General features: G+C 37.9%; 1 protein-coding gene across 1 annotated transcript in view; it reads left to right on the top strand.

Moving 5' to 3' along the window:
- ARID4B (AT-rich interaction domain 4B) overlaps nt 1–22,599 on the top strand; it is an 87,654-nt gene extending 65,055 nt beyond the window's left edge. The window contains 8 exon segments of the mRNA XM_061365681.1: nt 2,958–3,206; nt 9,870–9,954; nt 10,801–10,993; nt 13,449–14,660; nt 16,513–16,623; nt 18,200–18,415; nt 19,506–19,652; nt 20,816–22,599. Coding sequence (XP_061221665.1) covers nt 2,958–3,206; nt 9,870–9,954; nt 10,801–10,993; nt 13,449–14,660; nt 16,513–16,623; nt 18,200–18,415; nt 19,506–19,652; nt 20,816–20,946 — 2,344 coding nt within the window. The 3' untranslated portion in view covers nt 20,947–22,599.
- Nucleotides 22,600–22,929: the final 330 nt, after the last annotated feature.

Genomic DNA, 22,929 nt, shown 5'->3' with positions numbered 1-22,929 from the left:
GATAATGATCTGCCATATGTGTATTTATAGCCTTTTAATGATTTCACAATGTCCTTTGGAACTAACAATTAAGTAATATTTGTGTAATCTAAATGTTTTAATGGTTTAAATTTATTAACAAATATTTTTGCATTTTAATTCATTAATTTTCTGCTTCTGAAGGCTTATGTTCCCATTACATGAGAGATGGGGTGAAGGTATTCTTTAGTCTGCAGTGCAGACTGCACTTCTATCAGTCCTCCTGATAAGCTTTCTGGTGGTACTTTGGTTTCTGGAACACAGTTACAGTTGTCTCTTGTACAGTGTGCACACACTGCTACTGCTGCCTTGTTTTATCAGCTGCTGTATGGGTTGTTCATATTGTTGCAGCTTTGTGGGAAGTATTGCTTAGTACTGGTTTTGAGTTGATGATTGTTGTCTGCTGCCAGGAGACGTGTTTTGGGGGTACTTTCCCCCTTCCCCTCAAAATGGGCTTTAGGATAAACAGCACGAAAGGAAATCCAATATTCTTGAGCATATATACACGGACAAGTGGGGTTATGATTGTGCATGCTGGATGGCTGCAATCATGATTTTCTCTTGCAAACCTCTGTTTCCTGGCAGTTGTGGCTTCTCCTTCATCTGCACTGCCAGGTTTGAGCTTTTTATGGCCTCATAAACCAGTATCTTTCTTGGAACCACTGGAATATGTTTTGGTTTTACCTTTTTTTCCAGGAGCTGTATGAGTACGCTGGTTCATGATCAATGTTCTTTGCTTTTGTTTGGTTTCCTAAAATCTTCAGATTATAATCACTAACCAGGTTATTCCTTAGAACACTTTTTAATTGTAATCATTTTTGCTTCCATTTTGCTTTTCATTTCTGACATTCCGTTCCCCTGCGTACAGTCTGCTCTTCACATCTACTTGACCATCCACGTTACTCAGCATCACAATGAGGGTTTCTCCTATCTCTCTTCCAGAGAAATTCTGGTATTGTCATGAAACCTTTGTAGAGTATCTCTTGGGACACCTAAAAAGCCATAGGGTGATTAAAGTAAGAGAGGCTTCATAATTGCCAGTGTCGGGAAAATCCTGAATCTCTCTCATAGGCATGCTTTTCTTTCTACACATCATTCAAACATTGTGCCACTGTTTTGGGCACTGGCTCTGCTCCTGATGCCAAGCTTTTTTAGGTTTTATCTGATAATAGCTGTTAAGATGAAACTTCTTAGGACTTTTGCTTTAGTACAGCATATAAATTACTGTTTGGTGCTTTCTGTCGTTAGCTGTGGAATTCTCTTCAGCATTTTTCACCTGAGTCTTTGAAGAGCTGTATTTATGATTTCTTTGGGAAGTGAGTTTTGCCATATGACATGTAGTGGAGATGAAGTGAGGTTTCAGGGCTCATTCATTTATGTTGTATTTTTAAATGGTGGTTTTAGCTTCACTAGCAAAGTAGCCTGCTGGAATAAAAATCTTGGCCTTCCAGAACAAAACTGTCTGGTCCATGCCATATATATATGAATAGATACATCTTTTGAATTGGTCTATTTAATACACCAACAGAGAGAATTCTTAGCATTTGTCTAATGGTGTATGCACATATGTATGGCTTTTTGCATTTGTGTGTATATGTACAGCAACATTCTGAAGTAATTTCATGAAATCAGTATGATTATGCTGCAGTTGAATTTAGCGTATTGTTCTGATTTCTTTTGCCAGCTAAATAGATGATAATAGTGCAGTTTTACTTCTACAAAGAAGCATTTGAAGAACCAAAGCGCTACTTGATTCTTTTCTTTTTCTTTGAGAGAAAGTAGTTTGGTGTATCTGAGTGTGTTTTACTGAAGATTTCATGGAAAGATATAGATTATTAATATAGACTTCTGTGTTTGTGAGGTTAAATATTGGTGTGAATCAGGCTTGGAGCATCGTTTATCTTTTCATACCTAATCTATAATATATGCACACATCTGTTCCATGTCACAGGTCTATGGTTACTGTGAATTTAGTAAATGGCCCATATATGTTCTGTCTTGCAGGGTGTGGGATTAGAATGGTGTGAAGGCCAATAACATTGCTTTGTAAAGCTATGTAAATCTTTTAACTTATTAAAAGGTATTTTTCCCTCATTAACATAGTAGTCTACCCTAAACTGGTTGGAGCTAATTTTGAGAACACCGAGCAGCCCTTAGCTGCCATTGATTGAGACTAGCAAGATTTGTGGGTTCTTAGTACTGCTGAAAGTGCATCCAAATACCAAAAAAATGTATTCAAAATTAGCTTCTGGAACCTGTGAACATCTGCTCGTGTACTTATATAGTAACTAAATGCAACTTTGACTCATAGTTGGAAGACTTCTAGCATAATTGGTAAGGAGTGACAAAGTCATGAATCAGCACAGGTTTCTTGATTTGCTAAATCTTGCATAAGGCCTTTTTTTGTTGTTTTGTTTTCTTTTCTTTTTCCCTCTCCACCTAAAATGTGACTTCGACAGCAGTCACTTCAAGGTGTTGAGATAGAGATATTTGTTGTAATAAGGCAAGGATCTTTTGGGGGAGCAAGTTTCAAGAAGCACTTATAAAATGTTTAGGTTGAGAGGTAGAGTTTAGGGGATGTTGATATTGAGAAGCATGATTTTGAACTGAAAAACCCCCAGTATTTAAACAAAGGGACTGCATGAACCAATCATAGAAAGATGAGTTTGAACAACTTCTGCTCATACAGATTTTGATGGAATTTTTTTTTTCTTCCTTTTAATCCAGTCATTTTTTGCACCTTGCAGTCACTGGATTTTGTGTGTATTGCTGTATCCTGTTTTGCTGATATTACTCAGCCGTAGTGCAGTTTCACATATTTGGAGCCTGCTGTTCCCAGTCTCTATTGCATCCGCAATATTTATCAATATATGTGGTTTGGAACTGAAAAGCTTATGAAGTATCTCATATTAACTCTACAATTTTTTAAACCTTTCAAGAGATGACACGAATAAGGAAGAAGATGAAGATGAAGAAGAAGCAGAGGAGGAGGAAGAAGAGGAGGAGGAGGAGGAAGACCACAATAACAATGAGGAAGAAGAGTTTGAATGCTATCCACCAGGCATGAAAGTCCAAGTGCGGTATGGAAGAGGGAAAAATCAAAAAATGTATGAAGCTAGTATTAAAGATTCTGACATCGAAGGTGGAGAAGTCCTTTACTTGGTGCACTACTGTGGATGGAATGTGAGGTAACTTGAGTTTTAGTTAGTGATTGCTTCTTGAATTACTTCTAAAATACACTTGTGTATTTTAAAACCTAAATGAATAGACATCTGGAGTCCTAAACTCTCAGTATTGGTGTTCTGTGAAGGTCATTGTACTGTATGGATCTGTTAGCTTTTTAACACTATGTAAATGCAGTACTTTAGTTATTTAGCAGATCATCTTAAAATGACTTGATCAAAGAAGGCATCCTTCATTCCCCATCTTATTTTTAGATCTCTCCATACAAGAAGTGAGAGCTTACCCTTTCACAAATTCCTCCTCTGGCTCTCTTAAGCCGATTTTATCTCTCATAGTATTTGAACAGTGCACTTAGCTGAGTCTGTATACACACTCTTCTCAGCGAAGCAGAGTACACTAGCTTTATGGTATTTAACAAGAGAAGTACAAGATTCTTAGTGGAAAATGAGTGTGCAGCAAATAATTGCATCTCATTCAAATCTGTTTCCACCCCTTCCCACCCTTCCTTCACCTGTGGCTGCCTCAAGCATCTGAACAAAAATTGTCTTAGCCTAATGGCTTCTTATGCTTTTCTTACTGTATGCAGGAGTATGTGCTTTTTATTGTCTTTAATATAGCATTAATAGAAATATTGAATTATAAATATATTTTTTTGCCATTTCAGACCATGTTTTCTACTATTTAAAACTTGAAGCCACTTTGACAACAGTAAACTAAAACTTCTGAGCGGCTTTTAAGCCAATTACCAAGCCTCCTGCTATTTTCCTGTTTCAATGTATCTGTTCATTGTCTTCAGCTGTCATCTTTAAAACTTTATTACTGTGTTGATAGGTCTTTAAGAAACAAACAAAAACGAAGCCTGAGGCAAATCTGCTTTACTTTTATTTACTTACTTTTCATCTTCTGGAAAATCTGAGGTTCTTGTGACCTTCTTCTGTGATCTAGACTTCTATTGCCATCCTACCTCTGACCAAGGCAGCAGGACAAATCTCATTTACTCAGTGCTAGCAAGATCTGCTAGCAGAGGTTACAATTACAGAAGCATGATACTTCTCTCCTTCCCTTGAATACACCTCTTTGCATCTAGGTGATTTCCAGGACCACATAAGTCACTGCTGAGGAAGAACATCTCAATATTGCTGGGTTTGGTATTGATCTTTTGATCTGCACATATATTATCTATAGAAATATGATCTTGCACATAAACTGTCTTCAGGCAACATTTATAAACATAGTGGTCTATAAAGTTGAGATAGTAGGGGAGATGTAGCCTGCTCGAGGTGGGTTTTGATGTATGACTAATATTTCAGTCATTATTGGGGATGACTTTCTTAGGAGCATAAGTTGCTGAAATTTGCATCCTAATTGCTGAAGATCACTGTCTACGAGTCCAAGAGGTTTCTTGCTTTTAAACTCTTGTTTTGGAATTTGTGTAAACAGCGAAGTTATTTTCCTTTTTAAGTAAATATTATGTTAGGAGCTGAGATGATCAGAGTTTTATTTGAAAGGTACAACTTTAAATCTGAAGAAATCAGAAGTCAAAAATGACCCTTCACCTCGGAGATTGCAGCACCCTGGTTCATAAAGGAGAAATCAAGATGCTGGTTTTTGAACTCTGCATTTTAAACAAATACATGGATTGATATCGAAGGCATTTCTGTGACTAGGATATATTTGATAAGAAAAGCATTTTTAGTGAACTTGCACTTATTTGAGAGTTGAGGGGACTCATCTGATCTTTCTGGCAGCAGGGCTTGCACTTACATTGTTACCTGGTCTTTCCAAAGAGCACTCTGAAAGGGGCTGGGAGAGTAGGATTCTGCACTGAAAAAGATACTAGTGATTGAAATGTAGCTATGGGACTCTGTGTGGATTCTGCTAAATGTGGCTCATTTTTCTAATACAAGTACAATCACTTAGACTTTTTGATTTGAAAGTAAGAGTAGGTAAGCCTGAGCTTTAGGCAGCATCTAAATACTTCGATATTTTAGTATTGTGAAGACAAATCTTGTATAATGTAGTAACTTGATTTGGCTTTTAGTCAGTCACAACCAGAAAAATAATTGCCTTACTTGCATAGGTAGCAATTCTCTCCTCTCCTTATTCACTGTAGCTTACTTTTAGTGTTTAGCAGGGACAAGTGCTGTGACATTAGGTCATGGGATATGCCAAACTCGAATTTTCTAATCATCCAGGATATTTTTTAATTCTGTCATTCTCCTACCCTTCAGAGTTGATGTTCCCCTTTTCCCCTTTCAGTCAGTCATCTAGCGCCTTATTCTTTAAACCTGTAAGTCTGAACAGGAGTCTTAAATAACCACTGATGTTTCTATCACAAGGTAATTTCAGTATTGATCTGGGGTTCAGCATGAGTGTGTGTGTGCGCATAGTTCGGGGTACTTGGAATGGAACTTGGTAAACTTTTGGTATTCATCTTTCTCAGTTTTCTTTAAATGCTCTGGAACCAGTGATACTGACTACTGTGGAACTCTCTTCCCACCCCACCCCAAGCAATATAGTAACTAGCAAATACAGAAATTGAATATAGCTTAACAGCATTGGACAGCTACACTACTTTATGCTAGAGAATCTAGTTCTTGGCTCCTGAGATTCAGGTGATACGTGTCTCTGGTAAAGCTAAAGAACTGTATTGTTCAGGGGAGCCTGACTTGTAGTGGAAAGGAGTGGTAAACATCTCTATCCTGTTAGAGAGAACTTTTTACATTGCCACATGTTAACCAGAAAAAGCTTATGAGAGAACTTGTGTTTCTTCTAACAGGCCAGTCACATTCTGAATTAGGTATGCTTTATATGGAACTAAAACTACCCTGGGGCCTAGAGTGCCAGTTCTTTCTGTCATAATTTTAATTTTCAGCTGCCAGCGCAAAGAACAGCTCATTGTGTAAGTGCTTGAGGTGATTTTTTTTCTTCGGTATGTTCCTAGTAATTAAAGACAGAGGGTGAATATTCAAAAGAGTTTTGGTTGGTTTAGCTCTGTGTCGTATGGTACAGTATGACAAGACATATTATTCTTGAATGCTTCAAGTGTTTAAAACTAAGGCTTATTATTTTCAACATTTACATTCAGATTTGTGAAGGAAAGGAAAGAAAGTGCTAATTTCTGTCTTGGTTTGTTAAAGCATTAACAATGTACACGTTTTGTACATAATAGTAAACCACTGAAATTAAAGGAACATGTAGCCAAATCTCAGGATCTTCAGAGTAGTGCATATCATAGAAGGGAAAATTAATGAAAAATAAACGTATAATAAAAATATCAGTGTCTTCATCTAATATTTCAGTATTTGGTTATAAGACTGAATCTGCTTTCTTTGATCACAGCAAAAGCAAACATCTGATTTGTCCATGTTAGCAGGTACAGACAGTATACTCGAACTCTTTAGTGAATTTGCCACGGCTTGCTGGTTCCTTGAGGTTGCTTATCTTCCTAAGAAATTAGTACCTTTGCTAGTATAAATCTAGAGCCTTGAAAAGTACACTTTCTTCCTTGTTTCCCCTTTAGTACTTCTGTGGAGGATTGACCATGCAATCTCTGATACTATGTTGTGGTTTATTTTAGCCTGTAGTCAGTACATGTGGATGTAATAGAATCAGTACATAACTCTTATGCAAACTGCCAGTTATATTTTCTGCTGTATAGCTACTAATTTAATTCTTCCTCTTTTCCTTCCTTCCTTCCCATTCAAACCCACATTTCTGGCAGGTATTCATTTTAACCAGTAAGGCAGAAAACCTTCTCTCCTTACTGGCTCATCTTTGTCTTCCTTTTGGTAAGACAAAGGTGATGTTTCTTCTGAAAGCATTCCAGGTTTTCACATGAAGAAAAAACCCAAGTAAATAATAATTTCATACTAAATCCCTGCTCTTGGCTCTCAAACAAGTCTGTGCAAGCTCTTTTGGGAACACCTCCAAATCTTGCCTCCTTCCTCTCCCCACCCAACTGCTCACATTAGGTGATATAAGCAAACATAGAAGACAGCACTACAGTAAAATGACCAAAGTCTTGTGGAAGCACGTACTTCTTGCAATGGGAACTGAAGAAATTAATTTATAATGGTTTTTATTTTCTTCTGGTTTGTGAACAGGCTGTCTAAACCAAAAATGGCAATGAAGTAACTAACTCTTCTAGTAAGTCCTATGAAGAAGGGCTCTAGTCTGAGTCATGCACACTGTTTAGATGCAGCTTTGCATCTGATACACTGTACAGCTTTCAGGGTGCTTCTCTGTCTTGCAATAGAGAAGAATGTAATTTAGGATCAAGTTTCAGCTGTGGCTTGGGATGTACGCCTTTTGCAAGGTCTGTTTCAGCCTGGGGTCCAGTTGTCACAGGTTTTGGCAAACCATATGCATCTGATGTGCAGATAGTGAAAGAAGCTGTGCCATGCAAATGTGTAAAGGGTGGGCATCTGATTCCAAGAGAAGATTCAAGATTTCTGTGATGCTGAGCCTCCTTGCAGGGTCTGACTGCTGTTCCAAGTGCAGTCAGATATGACTGCAGGAGTAAAGCAAGATGTGATGCAGCAAGGAATTGTGGCTCACACACAGGTTTTCAATTTTTGTGGTTCTTGAGGAGTTGACTACTGCAGAAGCATTTAAGACCCTGTGGTATCTACAGCTGTTCTCTTTAAGATTCTTCACTTCCTCTCTCCTTCACTTTAGTATGCCCCCATGTTTATCAGCTGTCCCCCCTTGAGTCACAGACAGTATGTGCATTGCATAAACTTTGCATAGATTGTTTTCTTATTAGCAATGATAGAATGAGTTAACACAAATTCTGTATTATAGCATAGCAACATGGTTGAGGCTGAAAGGACACTGTCAGAATAATTGGTTTTCACTGTGTATTTGTCCAGTTCCAGTGCTGTTTTCCTGCATGCCTTTAGACCTAATAAAATACCCCTACATTTATGCAGGTTACAAAGTCCATGTGGCAGTCTTAGTGGTATTCCTTCTGGAAAGTACGTCTTTGACTTGAAGAAAGATTACTTCAAATAGGGTTTCCCAGAGTCTCACAGAATATAGGATTTTTCCATACTGGAAGGTACTCTGCAAAGGTGTATTTCGATTTTGGAGAGAAATCTGAGTCTGTTCACCTGCATGTCACCTGGTGACATAGTATGATTACAGCTGTATCTGCAGCAGTATAGGTAATCTTGGTATGCTGTAGCTTGTGTAGTCTGCTGCTAGGTTTTATGACTTTATTTTTCTGTCACAATGGAAGGGGAAAAAGCTCAGGAAACACTTTTGGAAAGCTGTTTTTTTTCAGAGACTACCGCTACTTTATGTTTCGCTGTATTACGAGAAATTAAAGTTAGTAAAATACAGTATTTAGCTTCCGTAATCCCTTGCATAGATCTTAACTTCAGAGTATGCAGGAAAGCAGGTTGGAAACTTGCAAGTTTTTCTCTAATTCTTTTGAACATGTATGTTAGTATTGTGAATATAATTGGCATTAGTTGCAAAGAAGCTGAGTTGGGATTGTATCAGCAATTGTATATATCAAAATGATGCTCAAGCTCAGCTGGAAAGCCAGCATGGTCATGAGTGCACTGTGCTTGGCCCCATCCTGTACTAGTCTGGGTGTGTGGGGTTTGGGTGTTTCAATTGGTTTTGTTTTGGGGATCTTAGGGGCGTAGGGGTGGTGGTTTTTTGTTTTGCTTTTGTTGTTGTTTTATGTGTGTGTGTGTGTGTGTGTATTGGGGGTTTTTGTTTGTCCTTTGTTTTTGCATTGGTTTTGTGTTTTTAAGTTGGTTTCTTTCGCTTTGTTTCCATGTTTGCCTAGGAGGATCAGAATTTGTGTGACTGTACATTTAGGCAGAAGTTAATACATAGTAATTTTTAACTGACCTATTTCTTAGCCAGTTCTTGAATTCACAGTTGAAGTAGGACAGCAAGTTATGCTTACTGGGGGGGGGGAATTGACTTGATTCTGGAGGTTTTTCCCAAATACACAATGAAACTGGCAAGTACAGTTCCATCGTTACAGTATATTCTTATTAAGAATATATTTCTCTGGTCTTGGATTTGTATTTAACATGTTCAGTTTTAGATACCAAGACACGTGCTAATATCTTGGTGCTGTTTAGTATGTTTATGTCTAGTATCATTCTGATAGAAAATGGAATCCTTTAACTGAAAACAAACTGAAAAGTGTTAGTGTTAGGTTAGTGACTTGTGTTAAGTCACTGGAAATACCACTTCAGAGACACTTGCCCTCAAAAGAGTTTGTTTTTGTTAAGTGGTCCTATTTCATGTAGTCGTAATAATTTGATTTATTGTTAAGGCTTTTACAGTATGTATATATAAAGTATGCCTGTTGGAGATCCATAGAGAATTATCATTCTGCTAATTCGTTTTACCTGTTTACATGGATTTCCTGCTGATCAGTGCCAACTAGAAGAATACCAGCTTTTACTCTTACCCATCCGTGTAAAAAAAACCCAACCTTCATTCTGTATGTCCCAGCATATGTAAAGAATCGAACCTTAGCTGAAACAACACATAGTGAAAAGTACACAAATGACTTTATTCAAATTCCAGTTCAGTTTTTAGATGGCTAATGATTTTCTTTCTTCCGTTAATTTCTCTTACGGTGACACGATTATCTACTTAAAACCATAAAAATACTCATTTTTATTTGTTTTTAGGTATGATGAGTGGATAAAGGCAGACAAGATAGTGAGACCAGCTGATAAAAATGTACCAAAAATTAAGCATCGAAAGAAAATAAAGGTAGTTTTTCTCCCTTTTTCTCCCTTGTTCCCCCAACTTTGGTTTAATATATTCTGAAGTGTCCCCCTTGACTCTCATTTGATTTGCCTACAAATGCTAGATGGTAAAAGAGACTTCCTAACCTTCTAAAAACTGAAAGTTTCTTCAGCAAGTGTTCAGGTTTTTTCACTTCAGGGTGGGGAGAGGAAGCTTCTCTTTCCTTCTTCCTGTATTTCTAAATGAAATTTATGTATGCATTTGTAGAATACAAATGAGAAAGATCCATTTTATCATCAGTGGTGGGAGTCAGCTGTGGGGGGTGAAATTTGGAAGCTCCCACTGCTGATTCTGGAGAGAATACCTATGAATAGTGTTGTGTGTATGTGTCTCTTATAAATTTATCTCATAGCATTTCTTTTAAAACTGATATTTAGGCACAGGTTACGAAATATTCCTTGGGCAGTGGGGTGCAAGGAAGCTTTTCCTTTTGCCACAGATGTCAGCACTACCCCCCCCCCCCCCTCCCCCCCCCCGCATGGCACCTGGTTGCCCTGGAACCTCTAGAACCTCCCCGCCCACTAGGGCGTTACAGCCCCGCCCTCCAACTGCTGAGCCTGGTATCCTGTGGTGCCACTGGTCCTAGAGCAGTGGCTGTGTTTACTTTCCCTTTTGTTTTAGTGTTGACAGAGTTCCTGCTTCCATATAAATGTCTTGGCATGGACCGCATAAAGGTATTTGTGATCTTCTAAAGAGGAAAGCTTTCCTTTACAGGGTTGAATTTTCAAGATAACTGTAAACATTGCTTACATGCAATTTATGTTAAGACGTATGCTCAATGAGAAGTTGTTAATCTTTTCTTTTACATAGAATAAAACTGACAAAGAGAAGGAAGAGAAGTACTCTCCTAAAAACTGTAAATTGCGACGTTTGCCAAAACCACCCTTTCACACCAGCACATCACCAGAGAGTGGGTCCAAACTTGACAGCACCGAAGCCAAAAATACTGAACAAGCGCCAGTTAAATCGATAGAAATTACTTCTATCATAAATGGGCTACAAGGTATTGTACTTAAACTTTTTCTGATTCTGTAAATGGCCTTTAAACAGTAGTAAATGACAACGTAGAACAACTGATGCAATGTACACTTGAGTATATCTAACTAATTAGATCATCCTCATTAATAACCCTTGAACGAAAGCAATATTTGCAGTTTCTGAAAACAGGTATTATGGATTCAGTGTCTGTTAACAGTCTTAGGACTGTCTGTTAACAGTCTTAGGAATTACATCCTTTGTTTTACCATCCTTTTTCCCCTTGTTTGATTTGTAGCAAAACATTTGTGTTTCCTGTGCTATTTCTAGATTTTTAATTTTTTTTTTATTAACTTTTAGGACCCATGGTGGGTTTTTTCCTTGAAAAAATAGAATTAGTAAAGCTAATTTTCCTGTCAGCACACCTGTTGTTCCTAACGTCGTTTTTCCCTTCCTGCATATTTACTGCAGCTTTCTAACAACTAGTTGCTTCTCTTCATCCTTAGTTTAGTGCATGCCTCCAGAAAAAAAACCAAAACCACACATATATATGGTATAGATAGTGTGGGTAGCCACCAATTTTTACCAAAGTTCTATGAATTTAATGGTCTTTCAGATTTACTCGAACTTGGATGACACTGGCCACTTGGTTCCAAATTTGTAGGTAGAATAACAGTTAATATACTCTATTAAGCTTCATTTCCTTAGGAAATGAGAAACAAAAAAGCAATTAGTGGTGATGATAATGACACTATTATTAGTGCTATAATTAATCTGTAATTAACTTCTGATTACAAAAGCACAATTTGACATGCACCCTCTAATATTTTTGAAAGCTAAATGTTTTCCATCTTACGTAATTAATACCCAGAAACGCTTTTAATCGTATGCAGTTCTATCATTTAAGCCCACATATATTCATACTGGGGATTAACCTTTTTTCCTGTTATTTGTGGGGTTTTAAGTATGAAAGGTGCTCATATTTTACTGTTTCTTTCTCCCATTTTAGAGCTGCTTGCTCAGAACTTTTTAGTTGCTTTTTTTTTGTTTCATTTCGTGTTCCTAAACAGGAATGATTAATGCTGTTGTACTCAACTTTCCTTTGAAGGGCACGTCAAAGTAAATAGGTTGAGACGAAGACTTGATGGACCTGATTTTTAGTTGATTTTAAATGTGGTGTTCCTTGCTCTTATTTCAAATGGCAAATTTTGATACCTCATATAATAATACTCTAGGGTAGTTTTGATCCTCTAAGTTATGAGAAAGGCAAGTGTCAGAAATTCATTTTAAGTAATAGATTTCTTGGAACTTTAGGCCAAAATGGCTACCATAAACTTCTAACTAGAAAATAACAAACAATACTGAAAGGATTGTGTAGAACTTGCTTTCAGAGTGAGCCTGAGAGTAGAATTTAAGATCCTGCCTATCTTAGATAAACAAAGAAAATCACCTGAAGCAACATTTCTGAAGATACTTTGTCCTGTACACATCTCTGTTAGTATGCACTTCTCTAAGTTAATCCTATTTCAGTAAACCTTTTTTAAAAAGTTAACTCAACTTTGATCATTTCTGTGAATTTCATTGACAATACTGCTTTTCTTCTCTGTCATGGTTTACCTTATCATCTTTAAAGAGGTGGTAAATTTCAGTGAGTGATTGAGAATGAGAGATGGAGTGAAGAGTTAAACTAACTATGCCAACAAAAATGGATGAGTTACAAGTCAAGAAGCTACTTATATAATTGAGTCAGTTCTTACCATTCTTCCTTGTATCCATGTATCTTCCCATTGAATGGGCTTGTTGTTGATTCCTTCTCTATTATATTTTTGTCTTTTTCTCAGTTTCTTTATTCCTGATCCTGAATTTTCTTACTGTTGTCCTACACTCTTACTGTTCATGTATTTCTCCAAGTGCCTTTCATTACTGCTTTTCCTTCCTTTTTCCAGGCTGGTCATCAGGTTGGTTTGTTAAGACATTATCCGGTGTCTTTGTTGTTCTGTTCTTTTAGACTGTGGATTCTCCACGGAAAATACTGTCTGTGCTCCAGGCTTTAGAAAAAGGGCAGATAATGGTAGTATTTGTAACTTGTAAGAACTATTTAGAGTTTTTATGTTAAGCACATATTTCAGTTTCTGTTTTGGCTAATAATACAGAAATTCCTATATTATGGATTGATGCATTCTGTGCTTTCTGCACCTCTTCCAGAATTCCTGGAGATGTGCTGTATAATACAGAATTTTCCTAGTTCCTAATCTGGCCATTATACATTCTGATAGAGCAGGAAATAAATCTGGAAGTCTTCAGGGAGGTACTGTTTAAAATACATACTACTGGAGATCTCTGTAGCATGTGTGCATATCTGTACAGTTTTCTTTAGTGGGTTTTTTTTAAGAATTCTTTGTAACCCGAATCAAGACAAACTTTTCTTGTTTTGTTTGTTTTTTTTTTTTTTTTTTTTTTTTTTTGGATTTATTTTTAATTAGCTTCTGAAAGTTCTGATGATAGTGATCAGGAAGATGACCAAAGTGCCCCGAATGTACGTGCTGATGGCAAAGAGGAATCTCAACATGAAGCTGTAAGCCAAGATAAAAACGAACTCTGTCTAAAAGAAGAACAGAGCAGTTCATCCCTCCCAGAAGAAACTAAAGCCCTGACAGATGTAGTAGTGCCCAAATCAGGATCCAAGTCTCCTGAAAGATTGCGAAAAGAGATGGAAGAGTTATCTGAAGATACTGACTCTGATGGAGAAGACGAAGCCACAAAAAAGAGGAAGGATGTGAAAAAGGAGGTAGTGGATAAAACAGCAAAACCACAGGTAAAACGTGGTAAACGAAGATACTGTGTTGCAGAGGAGTCTTTAAAGACTGTGTCACCTAATAGGAAGGAAGAGAAGTCCAAAAACAAAGACTCCCTTAACTTAGAAAACAGCAGTAACAGCTCCTCGGATGAAGATGAGGAAGACAAATCTAAACTGAAAATCACTCCAACTAAAAAGTACAATGGACTAGAGGAGAAAAGAAAGTCTTTACGGACAAGTACTTTCTACTCAGGATTTTCTGAAGTGGGAGAGAAAAGAATAAAGCTTTTAAATAACTCGGATGAAAGACTTCAGAACACCAGAGCGAAGGATCGAAAAGATGTTTGGTCAAGTATTCAGGGACAATGGCCGAAGAAAACACTGAAGGAACTGTTCTCAGACTCTGACACGGAAGCTGCTGCCTCCCCTCCCCATGCTGCTCCTGAGGAAGCTGCAGCAGAGGAACAGCTTCAGACTCTTGCAGAAGAAGACATTTCTTTGCCTGGCTCTGAACATGAAAAATCATTGCCAACTAGCATGGATGTTAAACCTGTTGAGGAAAAGCCAGCAGAAGTGGGTGAAAAGAAAGTTGAATTTCCAAGCAGCGGCAGTAATTCAGTGCTGAATACTCCTCCTACAACTCCTGAATCACCTTCATCTGTAACTGTAACAGAGTCTGGTAGACATCAGTCCAGTGTCACTGTCTCTGAGACGCTGCCACCAAATCAAGAAGAGATACGAAGCATTAAAAGTGAAACAGATAGCACAATAGAGGTGGACAGTGTTGCAGGGGAGCTGCAAGACCTCCAGTCTGAGGGAAATATTTCTCCAACAGGCTTTGATGCCAGCGTCAGTTCCAGTAGTAGTAATCAACCAGAACCAGAGCATACTGAAAAAGGTAAAGGAAAGAGTAAACAGAGCTGTCTTCAACCTAACCAGCTCTCATTGTAGCATTGCTGATGCATTTTCATTCTGTTATGGCCATACTGCTGGAAAGTTAGTTGTTGGAGAAAGTAGTAACGTGTTGTCTACTTTAAATATGTGGAAATGACATAATCACCTTGTGAATAAAATATAATCTGCCAGGAAAGTTCTTGGCCTTTCACTAGGAATTGTGATGGTCTCAGTGAGGATAAGAATAAAGTGTATATCGGACCTGGCAAGAAAAGCGCAGAGCAAACTGTAATATATTGTATAAGGAATATTTATTGTAGCAAGATGGATATGTTTTTAGTACCTTGCTTACAAGTAGAAGATTCTGTTTCTTACATAAAATGTTACTCTGTAAGCTGTTCATCTGGGGGGAGGAAGCCTCAATTGTTGCATGCTTAGACAACCATTTCAAACTTGCATCCTATCAAATTAATGTTTAAAAAATACAAGTCAAGCTGATAACAAACAATGACCTTATTAGCTGTGTTTCACTTTCAGATGTGATTTTGCAGATTGAAGTTCCTATCGTGAGACCGCTAAAGAATAGGGATAAAAACCACTGCCAGCACATGTGCATGTGATGTCAGCATGCTCCTGCCTGCTTTTTAAGTGTTTGCAAGGCTGGGTCTAAAAGCTTTGTTGTGAAAATCACTGGCTCTTTTACAGTTCATCAAAACTATAGCTACTTTCACAGTGTTAAAGTGCCTAAAAAATTATAAATACAAAGGAAAACAAATATGTGTCTGAACAGAATCCTGAGAGGACAGAACTGGTTTGTTCATCTCAGCAGATTTCAGTTAATAGTTAACGGAATTTTCACAAAATGCCCTTAAGGCGTGTTACCCTCGTCATTCTGTTTGAATTGTTCTTTAGAAAGAATGTGACAAAATATGTTTCCTTAAACAAAGGAAAGAGTTTAGAAGAGGTGAATATGTAGCCTTCGATAAATACGCCTGTATTACTTTGTTAATTATAAACATGTAGGTTTAGAACTGGTTTGCTGCTTTATATAAAAGGACATTATTGCCACAGGAAAAAAGCTTTACAGTATTGCAAACTATTACTTTTACATGCATTAGACTTTAACTTCCTCTCTGATTCTGTCATCATGCTGCCTGCTTTAGAAAATCTGGTTTCTTCCTTTGAATGGTTTTGTTACAGGAGTAATTTTTAATCTCTAAGTCAGGTGGTTGTGGAACAACGTTTGAACAACTGAAAATTTGCTCTTTTAACAGGTGTACTAGAATTCTTTTCCCTACTTTCTCCTCCTGTAGACACAGATACCAGTGCACTTTTTCCTTTGTTTTTCTGTTGCCTCATTTTTTTTAACATTATCAGTGATTTTTCCCAATGCTTTCAGTTAATGTGATTTCTGATCACAAGTGATCTTTTCAGCTTTTTCTCACAGCTTCCAAGTGCCACAGGCTTTTTTGAACTTTTTTCAGTACCAGTAGTTTTTGGGAAGTTTTTCAAATAAATCTATTCTTACTTAATTTGCAGTGTTAAAAAAGTAACCTGTGTAGTTCAAGACAAATTCTGGTGGTGCATAGAGGAAAGTTACTTGCCATCATCTTGCATGTGCGCTCTAACCAGCAAACTTAGACTGCCTTCCATCCTCCTTCACTTCCTCTTTTCAGTATAAGTAGAAAGCTGAGCTGTATTAAGGATAGGCAGTAACAGTCACATTGTTGTCTACAAACTTAAGCTCTGAAGTGGGTTGCTGGGGTTTTTTTTGAGACTTTGGGGTGGGGGGGAACCCCACATAAGTGGAAATATTTATCTAATAACTTTTTTTTTTTTTTTCATTTTTATTATAGTCTGTGCAGGCCAAAAAAGACTTAAAGATGCTCAGGGGGGAGGCAGCTCCTCAAAAAAGCAGAAAAGAAGCCACAAAACTTCTGTGAACAACAAAAAGAAGAGTAAAACTAGTAAGTACAACAGCTGAGCCTGAAATGAAATTGTATCAAAGTACAAAATACCAGGAAAAGAGTCAGCTAGACAGTGAAGCTGGGAGGATAGCTGTAAAAAAAGCCACAACAAACATGCAGTGAAAGGAAGGATAAAAAGCATATGCTATATCTTTTTTTCTTCTCTCTTCCTCCCCCCTGCCCCTCTTTTCTGTCTTTCAACAGCTTTTCCTAAAAGTCTGTACTTCCTTGTCTGGTATTTGCTTTCACCCAACCTGTCCTCATGTTCATTGATCTCCTCTTCACATTCTCTCATCCTTTTTAATTCCATTTCACTAATCTCTTCCTTCCATAATCCTTATTCCTTCCCTCACCCCAGGAATTAACAAAACAAACTGTATTTGCATAACAAATAAGACGTTTTTAGCTTTGCTATTGTTCCCTTTGATTTTGTGAATTTATCCCTTTTTCTCAACCTGTGTCTTTGTAAGGATGCAAGCATTTCGGAGGTAAACCAGAGGCTTTTATATGCTGTGTTAGAAATTAATATTAAAAAAAAAACCCAGCTAACCCCAGGAGATAGAACAAAACCAGTCCTGCTAACTTTTTTAGAAAATGCATGGCCCTGTAAGCAGAAATATGGTGATAACTTTTGTAGCTGTGCTGACATGTTGGGCTGCTTCTTTGCCTTATTTACTAATGTAGGCAATTAATTTATGGATATGGTTCTGAAGCAAGAAGTTTGATGCTGTCTTGAACCTTTCAGAGTAGAGTGCACCTTCCCTATATGGACCTTGAGCAGTTGGATTCTATTTAGGAGCCTCCTTACAAGAAGTGTGTGCCTGCCCCACCCCTTTATGTTCTTGCACACATGATTTCAGCAATATACTTGCCAGTATTCAGGATGGATTGTGGAGCCAGAGTCTTGTACTTCTGTAGCAGCCTTCCAATATCTGAAGGGGGCCTATAGGGATGCTGGGTAGGGACTCTTCATTAGGGACTGTAGTGACAGGACAAGGGGTAACGGGTTAGAATTTAAACAGGGGAAGTTTAGATTGGATATAAGGAGGAAATTCTTGCCTGTTAGGGTGGTGAGGCACTGGAATAGTTTGCCCAGGGAGGTTGTGAATGCTCCATCCCTGGCAGTGTTCAAGGCCAGGTTGGACGAGGCCTTGGGTGACATGGTTTAGTGTGAGGTGTCCCTGCCCATGGCAGGGGGGTTGGAACCTGATGATCTTAAGGTCCTTTCCAACCCTAACTATTCTGTCTGCCCTCCAGTGCTGTGGGATTTTGGTTCCCATAGATCCACATAATAGCTACACACCTAACTGGACAGTGTTTCCAGTGCAAGAGTTCCCTTTCACAGCATGCCAGAATTAGAGGGTCCTCATATACCTGTTTTGTGGTCCTGTATTTGGGCACTAGTGATACTGTGTGCCAAGCTTCTGTATCAGGGTGGATTATAATATTTTAGAGTTAAGGATTTTGGTCAAATAAAATCCCGTTATGTGAAAATTAACACAAGGGTAGCTTCTGATAAACTTTGGTATGGGCAGGAAGGTTGCTTTGTTTGTACCAATATTTCTTGTTTCTGCAGCAAACAGCAGCGACAGTGAAGAACTGTCTGCTGGTGAAAGTGTGTCCAAGTCTCAGTCAGCAAAGTCGGTTTCTACTGGCATGAAATCTCACCAAACCAAATCACTCACAAGAACACAATCTCCAGGAAAATGTGGGAAAAATGGAGAGAAGGAGTCTGATCTCAAAGAACAGAATAATCGTTTGCCCAAAGTTTACAAGTGGAGCTTTCAGATGTGTAAGTATTTTCTTAAAAACCCTTCTAGTGTGGTCTTGCTGTATAGTATAAGGTGGCTTTTAGGATTACTGAATTCTATGTGTTTTAGCTGGGTTTTTTTTCCTCTAACACAGGGGAAAAATTATACAAAATTATTCTATCTCAGTCTGCTTAATTTTGTGATAAATTCTGGTTTGTTTTGGGTTTTTTTTGCCATTGCAGTGCAGCAAACTGCCTGTATTGCAGTCTTCAGTACTGATTTTAGATATGGCTCCTGCACTGACTGGCTCTTCTTGCCATTCTATGCAGACTTTTCACTCTGGCATGAATGTTCTCACCTGTGCACCCTTCTTGCATTGACACTTTGTTGCTGGTTTACTCTTCATTTTCTAGTTACTGTTCACTTACATGGTTAGTTTGTAACTTCTTCCTCTCCATTTTGCATTCTGTGCCTCACAGTAGTTTAAATGATTCTTAAATGTCTTTGAATAGAGTGTCCAGTATGGCTTACCTGTGGCTGAAAGGGACTGAATCAAGGTAGTTACTCCGGCCTGTGCTCTCCAAGCTGTGTGCCATGCTGTGGATTGCTCCCAGCTGGAAACAGCTCCTCTGCTTGCCATGTGGAATGCCAGTGAGCAGGCCCCTCTTTGGCAGGGACTCAATTAGAACCACGCCACAGCTATTCAGATTCTTGCCGTAACCTGCTTGTTTTGTAACAACCAATACAAGATGGGCAGGACTGACCTTCCTGGTGTATTAGTCCAAGTTGAGATCTAGCAAGTACTCAAAACAACAGGCTCAAACCTGGTTTTAGACCCTCTGTTTTCACCAGTTGTCTTGTTTTCCCCTTCCTGTGGGGAGGGGAACACATGCATGTTCTTCCTTTCCACTCCCTTAAAAGAAAAAGTGCTCCTGTGATGGTTTATTTTAAAAATAATAAAAAATGAACCAAGTTTATGATCATAAATAGCAGCTGCTGTTGCAGTGGTTTTCGGCTTTGCTGTCTGCTACCTTAAAGCACATTGCACATCACTAAGATTCGAGTACCGAAATTCATGAGCTTTTGGAAGTGCTGCAATATGCTAGTTAACAGAGATTGTTTAACTTGCAGCTGACTTGGAAAATATGACTAGCGCTGAGCGTATAACAGTTCTCCAAGAAAAACTGCAGGAAATCAGGAAACATTACCTGTCCTTGAAATCTGAGGTGGCTTCCATTGACCGGAGAAGAAAGCGCTTAAAGAAAAAGGAGCGGGAAAGTAAGTGCTGGGAGCTAAATTCTACCTTTAGCAGGCTAATTTGAATGTCATGTTATTTAGGTGTTGATGAGACTTGGTCCCTGATTGCCTAAGCACCCTTTTCCAACCAGATTTGTGTATCCCACATGCCCTTGGTCATCATGCTTGTAGTAAGCATGGTTAAGGCCCTTCCCAAATCTTCACTCACGAAGCCAAGCCATCAGTGAGACTTGGCTAATATTGAGGGAGATGGGTGCCATTAGGGGTACGGGGGTTTTTGTTTGTTTGAAAATGCTGCATATGGTTAATTTACAATCTTTAGAAGGTATGGCTCAGACATCCAGTGACAATGCAGTGGGAAAAACATTAAAAAGGTATCCAATCTGTTTAACTCTGTTTAGATGGAACTACTTTACGCAGGGAAAAAAATACACAGAAAAATAAACTTCCCCAAGCAGTGAATGAAGGATCGAATGTTATTAATAACGTAGAACTTTTCTTCAAGTTACACAAGAATTTCCTACAGTATTGCCATGTGTCTATTTAGTGCTTTCCTATTACAACAAGTGGTTTATATTATGAGTTTAAGGAAGACCATCAATTAAATATCTTATTTCCATGAAGCTGCTTCACATGTTGCTGTAGGGAATGTTCTAGTGTGCTTGCTTTAAGCAGCATTAAGAGGATCGTTTTCTCCATGTCTTACTTATGTGCACAATTAAGAGTTCACTGAGTACAGAAGAAAGACTGGAATGCTGTGTGTAGTATGATTAATTTTTTATGGCTGCAACCATTTTTTTGCAGTGGCTGGAGTAGGATGCTTGTGCAGATTCAGTGCTGGGACAAGGCTTCACCTGTGCTGGTTTCAACAGGAAAGAAAGGGAACAGTTGACTATGCTGCTGGGTCAGGAATGAGCTCTGGTGTGCTCCAGCTGGGCCCTTGATCTGGGTGGCCGGGGAACCAGGGCTGCAAGGGGCAATAACATGCTGCTTTGCATGCAGCTGAAACTGTGTGTTGGAGTATTTGCCACAGAAATGAGAAAATAGAGGCTTTTTTTTCTGTTTAATGACTAGGCATTAGTTGCTGAAGCCAGTATATACCAGTGCTTGTTGCTGAATGGGAAAACAGTTTTATTGCTTAATTTGCAAATTTTTGTAACTTGTGTTTTCCTCTTCCTGTGCAGGTGCTGCTACTACATCATCTTCCTCCTCATCACCTTCCTCTAGTTCCATTACAGCTGCAGTTATGTTAACTTTAGCAGAACCATCTATGTCAAGTTCATCACAGAATGGAATGTCAGTTGAGTGCAGGTGACAGCAGGACTTGCCAAAGCACTTTGCACTTAATGGCTGCTGAGGGCCACTCTTTTCTTTGTTTTCTTTTTTCTTTTTTTTTTTCTTTTTTTTTTTTATACTGCACAATGGCACAAAATTCAGACAAGCACTATTTTGTATTTAAAGTTGTTTCTCGACAAGCTAACTTTGCACTTAAGTGCACTTTTATGAAGAAAAAGTACAACAAACTGCTTTTCCTCAAGCAATAATTGTTTCCGACTTGTCTGGGAATTGTAAGTCTAGTGACTCGAAGGCCTTCCACTGTGGCAATTGGAGGCTGTTCACTGCCTGTAAAGACAGTACAATAAGCATAAAGTTGTTGGGTTGATCTAAATAAATGTGGTAGGCTTACTGTATTCCCTGGTATTTTGTTAAAGCTGGAACATTTGATATTTTTCCATTTATTTATGACAAATATTGAACCTATTTTCATTTGTACAAGCTAATTGTTTTTTAACTGCTAAGTCACTTTACAGTGGCTTAAATTGTATACGTCAAGCACATGTATTCAATTCAAAACCTGCAGTTTGACATCAGTCCTGATAACCAAATATGAGGATTCCCTTAAAAAAACAAATAAAAACCCTAATGTTTACAGGTTTGAATTAGGCTTAAATAGGTTACTCTGGGTTTTAAGAACCCACTAATTGGAATGAAACTACTGTACTTTGCCATTTTTCTATAAAACAGTATTTTTTTTTTAATTTTGATAAAATACATTATGAAAAAGAAAGAAAATGGCTAACAAACTGTATTAAATCTTAATGTATAAAGATTGTATTTAGCCAGTTTAAAGTGTATATTTATTCATAATGGATTATAACAGTTATATTTTTGTGTTTTCTTGTAAATGTTTCTTTTCCCTTAAAGCAACAGATATTTCATTTGTAATGCTTATTTTATTACGAGCTTCAAGGAGAGGACCTCAAGACAGAGTAAGGTGTGAGGTTATAATTTGTGGTTGCTGATATGAACACTGCCACAAAGGGGTAGTTGTTTTTTAAATAAATAGCTAGCTGAGTGGTAGACATTTAATTTTCTAAATGCCTTGTACAAATTCCAAAACCAACTTCAAACTGTTTCACTTGTATTGATTTTATGTTGTATGGATCCCAAGCTCTCTCCTGTTAATTATATACCTTTGTAAGACATTTGTATATTGCGGAAGTGTTCATTCAAGCTATTTAATACCTGGCACTGTTAATACACAGTACTTTATTGTACAGATTGTTTTATTGTTTTAATTGTAGTTCTGTGTACTTCTTTTGCCTGGGGAAATAGGGGCTGGCATGTTTTTCTTTGTTTTCTGGCAATACAACATGTAAGAATTCAAAGCATTTTGTTTGTAGATGCTAGAGTGTCAGAATCCTTTACATTTGACTTTTCTAAGAAAAGCATTTTCAGTCTTCGTAGTGTGTGCTTAAGGTTAACTGATTTTATTGAAAATGGTTTCAAAGTATTCAGAATTGTACAGGACTGTAAAAATTTGTTGACAAACATTGAAGGAAAAGCTTATAGAAAAAAGCTATAAAATATATATTAGGTTCTGCAGAAAATGGAGAATTATGTAATATATTGTACAAATGTAAGCAAAGGCCTCTGAAATAAAATGCCATAGTTTGTGAATCCCTGATTTTGTTTCTAACAGTTTAATTAAGCAACTGTAATGTGTTCATTGAAGTGACATCAAGTTGCAGAACCAGTGTAGCAAATGATCTTTGGTATGGTGTGATAGGCATATAAGTTAGAGCAGGTACATTGCCCTCATTCTCCTCTTAGTAATTGATTCAAATTCATCTTTTCCAGCAGAAGGAGACAGCGTGGCCCATTGACACGACAAAGGAAGCGACGGTTGAAAACAAAAAGATGAGTTTTGATTCATGTTCATTCAAGTAGTTTGAAAATGCTCCTGAAGATACTTGGTAACTTCTGGTACTGACTTCCTCGAGTTCAGATTTAGTGG

Source organism: Neopsephotus bourkii, unplaced genomic scaffold (genome assembly GCF_033783945.1).
Source record: "Neopsephotus bourkii isolate Nb327-2 ecotype Australia unplaced genomic scaffold, CSIRO-AGI_Nbou_v1 NB_1292, whole genome shotgun sequence".
Classification (NCBI taxonomy): domain Eukaryota; kingdom Metazoa; phylum Chordata; class Aves; order Psittaciformes; family Psittacidae; genus Neopsephotus; species Neopsephotus bourkii.
Note: the sequence above shows the minus strand (reverse complement) of the source record. Positions and strands in the feature narration are given on the sequence as shown.